General features: G+C 31.4%; 1 protein-coding gene across 3 annotated transcripts; it reads left to right on the top strand.

Moving 5' to 3' along the window:
- The first annotated feature begins 3,664 nt into the window (after positions 1-3,664).
- Positions 3,665-8,171, top strand: LOC110663536 (shewanella-like protein phosphatase 1). Of its 3 annotated transcripts, none has more exons than XR_002496558.2 (10): positions 3,665-4,004; positions 5,263-5,363; positions 5,490-5,603; positions 5,867-6,079; positions 6,222-6,357; positions 6,482-6,657; positions 6,920-7,008; positions 7,108-7,177; positions 7,371-7,451; positions 7,679-8,171. XR_002496558.2 is itself a non-coding variant. In XM_021822883.2 (10 exons), the coding sequence occupies exons 1-10, from the start codon at positions 3,762-3,764 to the stop codon at positions 7,769-7,771; spliced, it is 1,101 nt and encodes a 366-aa protein (XP_021678575.2). In that variant the 5' UTR covers positions 3,679-3,761; the 3' UTR covers positions 7,772-8,171. The 3 variants fall into 3 exon arrangements, 2 of the variants coding, with proteins under 2 accessions (XP_021678574.2, XP_021678575.2); XM_021822883.2 differs by lacking the exon at positions 7,371-7,451 and having other exon boundaries at positions 3,679-3,775; positions 3,910-4,004; XM_021822882.2 differs by lacking the exon at positions 7,371-7,451 and having other exon boundaries at positions 3,666-4,004.
- The last annotated feature ends 6,549 nt before the right edge of the window (positions 8,172-14,720 follow it).

Below are 14,720 nucleotides of genomic sequence, written 5' to 3'. Positions count from 1 at the left end.
CTTCAAAAATTCCTCCTTTCTTTGTCTTTTTGTTGTCAAGCGCTTTATCAAGGTTTGAAATCAAGATTTAATGATGGAAATTTAACTTTTTATGGTGGGATATAAGGTTTGATCAAGCTCAAAATGAGCTTCCATGGAGTTTTGGTGAGGGAGAGGTGAGAGAGAGATGGTTCACGTTTTTGAAGAAGATGAAGTCTTTTTTTTTTCTTTATGTTTTTAGTCTTATGGAAGACCATAAAATCAAATTAATTATTTATTGCATCATGCATGATGTCATCACTTTTTACTTTTCCATTTTCCTCTCTTTTTTTTATTTATTTTTCTATTAGTTCTTTAATTTAATTTTCGATTCCGAAATTTTTTTTTCTCTGATTTTATTTGACAGTTAGGTCAAGAGTCAGCTCTCGGGGTCAATTGACCAAATTGCCCCTCGCCAGTTCAACCCTGTTTGCAAATAATTCAATATTTCTTCCGGCTTCCTAACCTAATTATTTGACTGGCTTAACAATTCTTTTTCGTGATTTTCTCTTTTCCACTGTATTCATAATAGTCCTAAGGACCGCGGCGTTATATTTTACGGTTCGAAATTTGAGTTTAAATTAACTTCGCAATCCTTTCCGAGAAGGTCATCCATCGCTGTGACTCTCGGCTCATTTAACTTCTTATGTTCTGTTTTTCTTATTTATACTTAACTAATTGACAATTACTAATTATTTATGATCAGGGCTTATCTAGTTGTCTTAAGTGTGGTTTTAATCCCCTTAATTATCTGGACCGACACCGGTCACCGGAATAGTAAAATATACCAGGCTATACAAATAGGGGTGTTACATTTCTATTGTGCATTTTATATTTTATTGTGCACCACTGAGTACTTTTATACTCAGCGATAGCTTTCTTTGCTGTCGCAGATAGAAATAAGGAAAAAGGCAGCAGAGTGAGCTGTTGATTGTTGGGACTACACTGAGGTTTTTGTACGGGTATTTAGTTATACCCTTATATATTAGATTTTGATTATGCATATAAATATATCTGTGTAAATTATTTGAGCAGAAGTATAAAACTTTTAAAATGTTATTTTAGGTGTGTAATGGGAGTGTAAATTATTATAATGTTCAAACTTATTTTTAAGTTTTGTAAAGAATGTAAATTAATTTTTCTTTAGTGGAATATGAATGAAGTTATTTAATATTATTTCTGAAGACAGTTGAACTGAAAATTATTTTGAATTATGGAGTTGGAAGAAATGATGTTGATTTGTGATGTGGTTGTAGTTGATTTTGATGAAATAAATTATTGAAAGTGTTTTTCACAGGTTTTGAGAACTGTTTTTCCCAAATATAAACAACACTCTACCGAAAATTTTCTAAATTTTGCATAAAAATAAAAATATACAAAAATTTTAATTAGTCTTTAAACTTCAAGTAAAAGTTTTTAATTCCTACCAAAAGTGCTCGCCACCTTCGAAAAGTAAGAAAATTGTTTTAAAATCTCTTGTAGTATATTTAATGGGTTACCAATAGGCAAAGTACGGTAATTCATTAGATGTACTACGGATCATGTTACATCTTACTGAGGGGTAGGGTGTGACAGCCCATGTACTTTAATTCTTCCCTGGCTTTTTGTCTTTCTCCTGGTAGTAAGTTACACAGGTTTATGACTTTGATTACATGACCCGTGTAAGGTGTATCAGCAACATTTCTCAATTCTTTGGCCTTTCCAAGTCTTCTACTCTGTTCTTATGCCTTGGAACCTCTTTAAAACACTTGGAAACATACATAAAACATAGAAGTTAGAGTTTGACAATGGAATTTGCAAAAGTGCACGAAATTGATGATTATGCATGAGATTACTTATCTAAATGCTATAAAATATTATACAAATATACTTAAAAACATCTATATAATACAAGTGTATCAAAGTGTTTTGAGTATTGATGTGTTGCCAACCCTATATGGGGATTTTTGATAAATAAAATGTGATTATTTGATTTACAATGTGATTATTGAATGGAAATTATTTTGAATTTGTTTTGAAACCACAGTTGGCATGGCAATTTGATTTGTGTCCCTCATTATTTGAAGTGAGATTGATTATGTTAACTCCCTCTCTGACTTGCCAGTTGAGATTGAGATCGAATGAGTACTTATATTGCTAGCTAGCCTTTGTGTCCCCAGTCTCGGTTATTGGGGTGAGATTGCTTTGTCATGGTGTACAACGTGTCATTGATCTTGAAATTTTGTGTCATGGCCCTAACTGTGTGATTGTTGGCAACACTATTAATTTGTGAATGCTTTCATAAAATGTGATTGAAACAAATGATTTGTAATGAATGAAAATTTGTGACATTGATTTCATGATTTATGAAAAATTTGAATATTTCAAATTCCTTGTTATGAGTTAATAAAGCATGTTTTATATTGAGTTAAAAAATAAATTATAGTTGTGCAGCACTGAGTTCAACACTCAGCGATAACTTTTGTATGCTGTCGCAGGTACAGAGAAAGGTAAATCAGTAGAGTGAGCTGCTTAAAGCCGTGTTGAGCGGACTATTTTGCGGGTATATACTAGGTATACCCTTGTAAATTCCTTTTGATGTAAAGTAGTTCTATATGTATGCAAGAAACAGATGAGCAGTTGTATAGACAGAACTGTAATTATATTTTTGTAATATTTTTGAAATTTTGAGTTTGTAAATTTGTAATTACATATCTTTTTGAATTGTAAATGAATATTTCTGATGGAATGAAATGAAGTAATTCTATTTCTTTAATATGGAATGAATGAAAATATATTATTTGAGTTTGATTTAGTTAAACTTATATATACTATTTTTCACAAGTTTAAAATTTTTGGTTTTTATGAAATTACAGTCATTACCACGTGAATTTTTTGAAAAATAAAATAAAATAAATTTGAATTTTTCACGATTTAATAATATTTTTTTATCTTCTTAACAATAATTTAACTAAAAATGAAGTTTATATGTTTAAAATCCCTTGTAATATATTTAATAGGTTATCGGTGGGCGAAATTTAATAATTATTAGGTATATTACGAGATCATGTCATATCTTACAGAAGAGAAATGTGTGATATGACTTTTTTCCCTAGTAAGATTTTAATAAGACATATTTTTTGTATAATGGATATCAAAGAGGAAGCATTATAAATTCATATCCATGATAGAAATTCATTTAGATTTTTTATGAATCCATTTATCTTCTCCATGAGTTTGTTTAATATCCCATTTCATATTGTATGTCTTATGGTATAATTTGTATCCTAAGGGTTTTCTTAACTTATAGAGATACAATAGAATTTTCTCTATATTTTCTATTTTTTATTGTTTTTATTTTTATAATAATAATATAACAGTTAATGGTAATTGATATATATATATATATATATATATATTATTAGCATATATTAATCTAGTTGTTATTAATTAATTGAGTTTTTTTTTCTTGATAAGGTTAGTTAAGTGAGTTAAAAACAGAATTAATTTGGTAATAGTTTAGAATCACATTATTTTTATTATTTATTGAGGCGGTGATCTGACGATAAGATGACGATAAGAAAGAAACAAACCAAGAAGTTGATAGGCCAACGTGTAAACAGTCTTGGTCCACGAAATACACACTTATATATATATATAAGGATTAGAGATAAAAGAAAAAGAAGATAGCCCAAGAGTAACTGGCTGAGAACAAAGTGTTTTCCTCCGAATGAAGAAATGAAAGGGTACCAAAGAGAGTGTTGATGATGATATGCAAGTAAACCAAATGGCTTCATTGTATTTGTGTTTGAATTCTTGGTCTTCTTCTTCTTCTCCTTCCCAGCTCCCTCGCAGACTAGGAGAAACATACTCTTCTTTATCTACTTATTCTTCTTCTTATGCTGCCTTTAGTAATGGTAGACGCACCAGAGGATCCTTGAAACCCTTAGTTATTAGTGGAGACCCTCCAACTTTTGTCTCTGCTCCAGGTCGCCGTATTGTTGCTGGTTAGTTGTCTTCTTTCATTTCTTTTTTCATTGACTGTTTGGTTTCCTAATACATAAACTCATTAATTGTACGCATAAAGCTTTTTCCTAATTTTTTTGGTGTATACCAGATTCTGTTATGATTTTCGTAGGACCCAAACTGGATTGGGGTCTCCAAGCATTGCCACGCTATTTTTTTCTTGTTCTGCTATCCCTGTCGCAAGTAAAACAAGTTAACAGATTTTTAAAATTTCCATCGGTTGTGTGCTGGATTCATCCTGAGAGGTGAAAACCCAATTGTGGTATAGTTCTTAAAAATTCATGGATGGTTACGAAGGAACGACCAGTGAGGTTTGGCTCAATGGCATTTGGAGTTGTGTCCACTCCTGGCTATGTGATTTTGAATTGGAATCCCAATCATGGCTTAATAAATTAATAAAAAAATATAATTGTCTGGTCAAGCTGAGACCACGCGTGCGAGCATGTGAGGGAGAGAGGGGACTTGGGGATGCTTATGGCTTCTCCCTTCATAATTAGTGCAAAAACAAGCAGGGGCGGAACTAGGTGAGAGCTTGAGGGGCCTTGGCCTCCAAAAAGTTTTCAAAATTAAAAATTTACCCTAAATTTTAATATTTATCTGAAAATTACTGTTTGCGCCCTAAAGAATTTTTAAATTAAAATTTTACTTATAAGTTTTAATATATTTAAGAATTTTTAAATTAAAATTTTACTTATAAATTTTAATATATTTAAAAAAAATTGTTTAGCCCTCCAATATTTTTATTTTTATTTCAATCGCTATATTTTTATGTAAATTTCATTCATATTTTTTTATATTATTGAATTATCATTTCTTAATATTTTGTATTTTTACTTTAATTCCTTTTTTTACTAAGATTTCAGTTAGTTTCTTTTTAGTATTTATATTTGGCCCCCAAAAATAAACTTCTAGTTTCGCCCCTGAAAACTAGGATTTAAAATGGATTTTCCCTACACACCAAATATGTTTTTTTTTTTTTTTTTGTGAAATTTCTTGTTTTGGCTTTGTCAAATGCATACATCCAAAACGTCAAATGACTCTATAAGTGTGATGGAGAAGCTTTATAGGTGTAAATTAGCATATATATGCAACACTGAATTAAAATTTTTGAAGTGGTAAAAGATATCTTTTTTTATGGAGTGATTTATGATGAATATTTTTTTCTCTTCCAAATTGGATTCTTTACATGCCATTAATAACTTCTTTTGCAATGTCTTTGCATATGATTTGTGTTCATAGTTGGGGATCTGCACGGAGATCTTGAACAAGCTAGACGTGCACTTGAGATGGCTGGTGTCTTGAGTTCTGATGGAGAAGATTTGTGGATTGGTGGAGAAACAGTATGCTTTTATTTATATTATTCTGAATGCAGAAATATTTTCGCTGCAAATTTTGCATTTATTTATTTCTTTGCTGCTTTCAAACTGATCTTTGCAAAGACTGGTATTGTTTCTTTGGGAATGTAGGTATTGATTCAACTTGGAGATATACTTGATCGAGGTGAAGATGAGATAGCTATATTATCCTTGTTGCGTTCATTGGATATTCAGGCCAAAGCTCAGGGTGGAGCAGTTTTTCAGGTTTGTAATGTTAAAGTTTACTACCTATGACTTATGTACATATACAACAATCTTTCAGGACTTGCATCTGTGGATCTTGATTAATTGTTGTATGCTGAGATAGAAATAGCTTTGGTCAATAAGGCAGAAATCTATATCATGCTATTTTCTCCATTATGTTGAGGTCAATGAAGAATTATTCTAAAACTTTGAGATTTTCTTCTATAGAATTTTTGTTTAATTAGTATGGATAGTATAGTGTTTATCGTCTTCTTCTGATATAGATCAACGGGAATCATGAGACCATGAATGTGGAAGGAGATTTTAGATATGTTGATTCAGGGGCATATGATGAATGCACTGATTTCCTGTCATACTTGGATGACTTCAAATATGACTGGGAAAATGCTTTTGCTGGTTGGATTAGAGTCTCTAAAACACGGAAAGAAGATCGGAAATTGTCTCCAAATTATTGGGGTGCTTGGAATCTAGTGAAGGTACTAAAAATTTCTATCATATTAATTAGCAAATGGACTTAATCTTATAATTTCCTTTTTGTTGTCCACCATAAATTTTCCTTCCTTTCTGCTTATTAAAATTCCAAAAATTTCTGATAAAGTCACTAAAATATTAGGACAGAGGCAAAAGGGGGTCATTGCCAGATCAATATTGTTGAGACCAGGCGGTCCATTGGCATGTGAATTAGCTCGGCATTCTGTTATTCTCAAGGTCAATGACTGGATATTCTGTCATGGTGGACTTCTTCCTCTCCATGGTAAAAGTTAACAGTTCCACTTGGAAGAATTAGTCATGATACTCTTACTGGATGTTAAGATATTCTTGAGAATTTTCCCTTTTATTACTTGAAATTCCTGATATGATTGTTACAATTTTTGCAGTTGCATATGGCATAGAGAGGATGAACAGTGAAGTATCTCACTGGATGAAAGGTCTTAGTGGCGGTGATACTAGTCCTGACATTCCTTTTATGGCAACCAAGGGATATGACAGTGTTGTTTGGAACCGATTATACTCGAGAGATATGTCAAATTTGGAGGACCATCAGAGTAAACAGGCAAGTGTCCATTGATAGCCTTTTCTTTTTCTCCCGTTCTCAGCCTGAAATCGACAAGTTAAAAGAATTAGGTGCTGATACTGTGAATAGAATCAATCATTTCAAGCCAGTTCTGGACTTCTAATGCAAAATTTACTGACTTGCCAAGATTTTGGATTAGTTTTCATTACTAAATTATATATTCATGGGTCAATTCTGGACTCTGCAATGCGAAATTTGTCAGCTTCTCAGGCTTTTGGAACTGAACTTTTATGCTTAGCAGATACTTTCTATTCTTGAAGAAACATTGCAAGCAGTAGGGGCTAAAGCAATGGTGGTGGGGCATACTCCGCAAACTGCAGGGGTAAACTGGTACTGGTCCATACTCCCTGATAATGAAGTTCCAATTTTCATGATAGGACTCACTTCTTTTCTGTACATAGTTCTGAATATTCTGGGTGTTTCCTGCAGTAAATATAACTGTAGCATATGGCGCGTTGATGTGGGAATGTCTAGTGGAGTTCTTCATTCAAGACCAGAGGTAATATGAAATTGGAATGGCCTAGTTTTGTTGGTATATAACTTGTAAAAAGACTAAAGAGAAAATAAGAAAAATTATGTTGCATCTGGAGAATTTTTTTTTTCTTCAAACAAAAGCCCAAGTACTATATTTGGATCAGTTCCTGTAAATTGTTTATTACACTATATTGATTCTCAATTTGTTTGGATGCCAGTAAAGAAGTTGCCTCTTCTGTCATGGTGGAGGCTAGCCTTACAACACAATGTACTATAGAACTTTCTGCTGCCATTCAAAAGTAATTTCATGCAATTCAATTGAAAATTGATGGGGAAATAAAATTCATTACAGTATCCAATTTCCATTCTAGTGGTTCCATTCAATTGAAAATTGATGGGGAAATAAAATTCATTACAGTATCCAATTTCCATTCTAGTGGTTCCATCAAGCTTTTATTCAGTTAGTGCTTTGTGAAAATGAACTTAAGAACTGATGGATTGTATTAATTGGGCTCCTACTCTTCAGGTACTAGAAATAAAAGATGACAAAGCAAGAGTAATAAGGAGCAGAAGGGCTACATTTTATGAACTTCAAGTTGCCGACTATCCAGAAGAATAACGGATGATTCAGCCAGGCATCATTCTGTATTGAGTTCCTTCTTTATATTAGCCATCTTTTACCATGCCTGATAAAATTAAATGATTTCTGCATATTCCAGAGGCTGGAATGGATGTAGCCTGTTACATTACTAATTCCCCAAAATGATTATATGGGGATTTAGATATGGGTAAATAAAGGCCTTAGGCTCTCTCCGCCTAATGGCTAGCTTTTAGGGGTGAGTTGTGCCAAATCACTTTGCATTATGCAAAGCCAACACTTGATATGCGCTACTGCGAGTCTGGTTATAACTGTTGGTAGGCCCTTGTCAATTACATTTTCGACACATCAATTGAACAATTAGTGGTTTCAACAGCAAAGAAAATAAAAGCTTCTGCATTATTCTGCTTTTGATTCATTATTTCCTAGTTGTTGATGGATTTTAGTGATTCCATTTTTGTTTTATATGTTCACAGGAATAGAAGTGATAATTATTCCCTTGATTTTGTCACACCATTTATTCTCGAACCACTGCCAAATTGCTTTTGTTAGTTCAATTTGGGTTAGAGGAAATTGCAATCACAGTCATCTTAAGTGCAACAAAGGATAGCATGGGCATCTCTCTATCTTGCTCAGAATTGGTTTTTGGGACTGGCTTCATGAATAGTGTTAATTTGAATATCATCATTTTTTTTAAGGTAGGAAATTGTCGTTGGATATAGTGAATAATCATTGAATTTGGGCAGGGAACAGTGGCTGGCACTGTCACTTTTTCTGTCTGGTTACCAAATATTTGCTTCATTTAATATATCTATATCTATACATAAAGCTAATGTCTAAAATAGGTTAGTGAGAGGCTGCAAAATGTTCATCTTCCTAACATGAGAGCCCAAATGTCCATTTTCTCTTAAAATGGCTTAAGAGTGCCAGATATAGAAAAGAGCGAAGCTTTTGTGCTATTCTTGTAGGAAATTTTGGTCTATAAAGAAAAAAGAGTTTTCTAGTGGCATTTTCCTCTTTCTGGCAGAAGCTTATTATCCCTAGAAGCAAGATTAAAACTTTGGTGACACCAAAGGCTGACTAGTTTGTCCATAGGATGGTGCAATTTAGGCAAAAAGAGTTTTAAAAATAATAAGAAAATAATGAAACCATGAGTTGGAGTATAAAAGGAGGCGTCCAAATTTGTCAAATTGGTATAATTTTACGTTCTGTTTCGCTAAAAATATTTTTAAATTTTTTTTTAATATTTAGAGCACTAAAAAAATCAATGACAAATACTTGTAAAATAAATTAAGTCAGAAAAATCATTTTTTATTTTATAAACTTTGATAATCTTACTAAAATATGAAAAAACTTATACATATATCATTAGTTTAATATTATAATCAAATAATTTTTATGAAAAATATATTTTTAGAAAGTATTTTTTATGAAAAATATTTTCTATATATAAATTATTTTTCGTGAAATAAATAGAACCACATTAAAATTAAAAAGAAGGAAAGTTTAAAAAGTGATTTTGCAAGGGAAATAAAATATATACCTTGAACCTTTGCTAAGTAAAAAATTAAGGGTTGCTAAGTGAAAAATTAATAGTGCTTTCCATATAATTTTGGTTTGCAGTTATATATATATATATATATATATATATATATATATATATATATATATATATATATATATATATATATATATATATAAACAAAAACTGAAACACAATTGGTGATATCTGTTATGTTTATTTTTCTATCATTTATTTAGAGGCGTTTTTAAAAAGTAAAAATAATTAAGTTGAAAACCATAAATCTTGTTTTCCACCGTTGTTTTTGGATAACAAAAACGTATAGAGAGCAAGAGATAATGGATGGTTTTTATACTCTGCACTACTTCTTTAAGAGTGTATGACAATGGAGGAAGATTTTTTTTTTTTTTTTTCTTTTGGCCTTTTCATCTTATGTATCCTGTTTTCACTTTTTGTTTTAGAGAATTTTTTTTTTTCGTAATTTCTATGCTAGTCAAAAAAGTACATTCGAAAGCAGTGTGAAAACCCTTACTTGAAGTTAGGGGTGGTCACGGTTCATGAACCGTTTTAAGAACTGTCAGTTACGATTTATAAACCGTTGATTCAGATTCAATGAAATTATGAACCTGAAGCAAACTGCTAGGGGACTATTTGGAAAACGGTTTTTGAACCGTCGATTCCGGTTCCAACCCTGGTTTAAAACGATTTGAAAGGCAGTTCGAAAAAAAACTGTTCAATATGATTTAGAGGACAGTTTGGGAGCGATTTAGGGACGGTTTAAGGGTGACTTAGATAAAAAAAATTAGAGAAAAATTTTATTGATTTAGAATTTAAGTTATATTTGTAAAAATATTTTAATTTTTCTTAGAAATGTGTCAATCAAAATAAAATAAGAAAAAGGGGAATGAAAATAATTTATCTTTAAGAAATATTTAGTAAGTAAAGATTTGAACTTGATTAAAAAAACTAAACGTGAAAATAATTTTTTTTAAAGAAATTAGCAAAAAGTATATAAACTTAATTTTACCTATGTATCCCTTTCGGATTTAGGGGAATCAAAATTTTTAGTTCTATTGCTTGCATTTTTTTAAAAAATTAGGATTCAGGGAAATCAAAATTTCTAGTTTTATTGCTTGCATTTTTTAAAAAATTATATGATAATTGATAATTTAAAAAGTACAAAAGAAAAAAAATAAAATAGAGGGTATTGAAAATTTTATTGAGGATCTAAAATAATAACAAAGTAATTGAGATCGTATTAAAAATTTTAGTGAGTATATAAAATAATAAGATAGAAAAATTTAGAGAGTACTATGAATTAAAATGAGTGTACAAAATAATTATTTAGAGAATTTGAGAGAAATTAAAAAAGTATCAAGAATTAAAGAGAGTGTAGAAAATAATTATATAGAGAATTAAGGATATATATAAATGAATTAGAAGTGCAGTGAAATATTTATTGAATTTTTTTATATTTAAATCGTCGGTTTGGTACGGTTCCAAACAGTCGGTTTAATCTAGTTCAAAACCACCGGTTCACTGTTCTTGAAAAATATGAATATGAATCAAACCGCAGAATGGCGATTTCAGTCCAGTTTAAAGCCAGTTCTGATTTTGATCAATTTTGATACGATTTTGACCGAACCGGTTCATATTCGGTTCCGGTTCAAAACCGGACCGTGGCCACCCCTATTTGAAGTACTGAGAAGCGCCACTAATACTTAAATTTGTGTAATCTCTATTTAATTAACTTTGATTTATAATTTTATTTAGATAAATTTATTTATTTATTTATAACAATTATAATTATATATATATATATAAATTAAAAGTCATTAATCAATAATTTATGTTTATTATTACTTAAAAAATAATTCATATATGTAATAGCATACTGGCTTTAAAAAACAAATAATGAAAAACTAAAAACACCTTTTGGTTTGCAAGAAAAGAAAGGTCAATAGTCATGCTAAATGCACTCTAAATTTGCTTGAAATTAAGAAGCGGTTAACGTAATTAAACCACATTGCCAAAAATAAAAGCCATAATTTTAAGAAAATGAATAAAATGCAAATTTCAATTTTGTAACTTTATTTTTGTCATCTTTACAAAGAGACAATTCATTTAATTTTATTATAAAAAGCCTTTATATTAATTATGCTTTCTCCTTCTGAGGAAGGAAGATGGAATTTATTTAAACTATGAGCTTTATTGAAATGAAGTCGATGGTTGCGCTGCAAAAATAATGCATATGATGTATTATTTTTATAGTTTATTGAAATCCCTTCCCACACCAAAGTTAGTAACTAAATCATAAAGGGGCACTGTTCGGTCCCTAGAGATTTTAGTAACTTGTTGACAGCCCCAATCAGCCTGTAGACTCTTATTTTGTGATGAGTATGTGCATTGAGGCCGTGGGAAACTCGATGATGAAAAATTATATGACTGTAAGATGTAATTGGAGGCATGTAGCTGAATTATTAATTCTGTGGCATGATCTTGAAAAAATAAAAATAATAATAAAGTTTTGGAGAAATTAATTTAATTAAATTTAAATAAAATTTTATTTTGTTTAAATTTAATATGGGTAGTTCTTAAATGGATCTAATTAAGTTTAATTGGGCTCCATGAGCCTAAGAAAGCCTAGTTAGGAATTTTAAATAGGACCCATTTAATTATTTTCTGAAAATTAAAATAATAAAATATCTCTCTCCTCCTTGGCCCCACTCTCTTCCTCACTCCCTATTGGTGTCTTCCATTTTTTCCTGTCTTCCTATTGGTTGAAACACCTCACGCATATCCCAGTTTTATTCGAATTCTGCAATCGTAGTTGTTTAAGTCATCTAAACTTTATCACTCTAAGATTCCAAATCCTACCACACCTCTTCCTCATTCCCTATTGGCGCCTTCTATTTTTTCCTGTCTTCCTATTGGTTGAAACACCTCACCCATATCCCAGTCTTATTCGAATTCTGCAATCGTAGTTGTTTAAGTCATCTAAACTTTATTACCCTAAGACTCCAAATCCTACCACACCTCTTCCTCATTCCCTATTGGTGCCTTCCATTTTTTCTTGTCTTCCTATTGGTTGAAACACCTCACCCATATCCCAGTCTTATTCGAATTCTGCAATTGTAGTTGTTTAAGTCATCTAAACTTTATCATCCTAAGACTCCAAACCCTATCACACCTCTCTCCCAAAACCCTATAAATACCCTACTAGAGAAGGGAAGAAGGGAGGATGGGAGGAAAGAGGAAAAGAAAATTCAGAGCTATAGGAAATTTAGAGATATTCAAGACTTTTTGAGTTCTTTCTTATTTTTTTTCTTTTCTTCAAGAAGATTTGCATACAAGATTTCTATAAGGTTAGTTTTTTATTGTTTTCTTTTCAAGATCTATGCCACACAATATTTTAATTCTATGCTCTTTGTCTTCAATTTATTTTATATGTTCATATAGATCATGTAATCATGTTTAATTTGAGGGGATACACAACTTTGCACATGTTTAGTTTCTGTCTCTCGTACTTTTATTATTTTTCTTTAGTTTCTTTATTTTTTATTACAAACAAAATTGGTAAGTACCAAAGAGGGCATTTGCGTGGAGCTTATATGGAGCTAAACGGGAGTAAGCCAGGGATATCATTGCCATACTAGAAGAGAAGACCCTTTTTTAAGGGTAGCTTGCCCCAATGGCAACTGCATTTATCAACAAGTAAGTAGCTCTAAACTTCTCGAATAACCATTGGCATGAAATTGTAGTAATAATAGAACTTTCATTTGGTAAATTAAAATTAACTTTGTTTTTTAATTTAACTGACTTTTGCATGTAATTAATTTAAATAAATACTTTGTAAATTAAAATTAATCTTGTTTGTAAATTAAACTAATATGGGCATGTAAAATAAATTTAATTTAATACTTGGTAATTGTAAAATAAATTTGCATGTTAGAAATCTTTATTAGGTTGTGATTGTTTGGGACTTATGTGATATTAGAATAAATTACACATGTACATAATTAACTTAGTTCAATTATCCTTAGGGTAACTTGGTGAAAATTAATTAATTAGGTTAAATAGAAACATAGGGTTATTTGAAATTGAATTTCTTTGTAAATTAAATTCCCAATAATAAATTAATTTTAGTCATCTGGTAAATATCATTTAAATAATTAGCAACCCCATAGATAGGAATTACTTGTGCATGAAAATTGTGTGTAAAACAACAATCTTTTTGTGAATTACTTGCGTGTGTAGGATTAGAATTGCATTTTTTAGGATAAAAGTTTAATAAAGGAATAATAAACAAGACTTCTAGAAACATTAGTAGAGGACTGGCACTCGAATTAACGAGGTTAGACCAGGCGTAAGGGGTGCCTAACACCATCCCCTTACGTACCCACTATCCCGAACCTAGACATTGGGCTATGGTAATGACGGTTGTGGAAACTCTGCAAGGAGTAAGTTGCCATCCATGACCCTCGGAAGAAACATTGAATATGTCCCGGTTATTACCCGGGTGGCGACTCCTGTCTATCTATGCCTTCGTGGCATAAATCCTTAGTACCATGGTAGTGTTATGGGAAGACGGTACTTACCAGTGGTTTGATTCTATTAGGATTGTATGAAGTGCATGTCTAGGAAATGCTGTCTAAGGAGGTGGTATTTAAGTGAGACCATTGTGACTCCACCATCTTTCCTGGGCATTACCTGGTGCATTTTATATAATTCTAATGGATGATATTTCGCCTCACGCCCCACCCCTACACAGCCCTTGAATGATCTCATCATCATTATTAAAGGTGTTGTGTGTGAAACGCGCAATACATTAGTAAATATGATAATCATGATATAAAAAAAAAAATCATATACAAATCACAGACATTCTCAAGAGAAGAGTAGTAGGTGAGGTGAGATGGGATGAATGGGAGCTAGTACAAGTATTCTAAAGGCATCGAAGGGGAAAGGAAGTAGGTGAGGTGAGATGGAGGAGCCTAGGGCGAGGAAATCTAACCTAGGGTGGAAGGAAGGAGTTGAGTCTCCAAGTGTGATACGATCAGGAGCGAACGTTGGTGAAGATGAGAGAGCCGCGAGGGGAGAGGGAGAAAAGTGAGAAGGGAGATGGGTCTAATAATTTGTGAGGGAGAGCCTACTGTAAGGTGAAAGGGAGATGGGAAGTGGAGTTGGTCGGGGCAACACTTTGAGGTTCAACCACATTGATAAAAGTGAAAGCCATAATTTTAAGAAAAGGAATAAAATGCGAATTCCAATTTTTAACTTTATTTTTGGCATATATATATATATTACATGAAGTCTAATTAGATAATATAAATTTGGGAAGAGTGATATAAATAAATCAAAATTTAAGAAAATATCTTTTATTGTATATGTGCAAAAAAAAAATCATTTAATCTTATTATAAAAATCCTTTATATTAATTACCTTTTA

This window comes from Hevea brasiliensis, chromosome 12, assembly GCF_030052815.1.
Source record: "Hevea brasiliensis isolate MT/VB/25A 57/8 chromosome 12, ASM3005281v1, whole genome shotgun sequence".
NCBI classification, from domain to species: Eukaryota; Viridiplantae; Streptophyta; class Magnoliopsida; order Malpighiales; family Euphorbiaceae; genus Hevea; species Hevea brasiliensis.
This window is presented reverse-complemented; position numbering and strand designations above follow the sequence as displayed.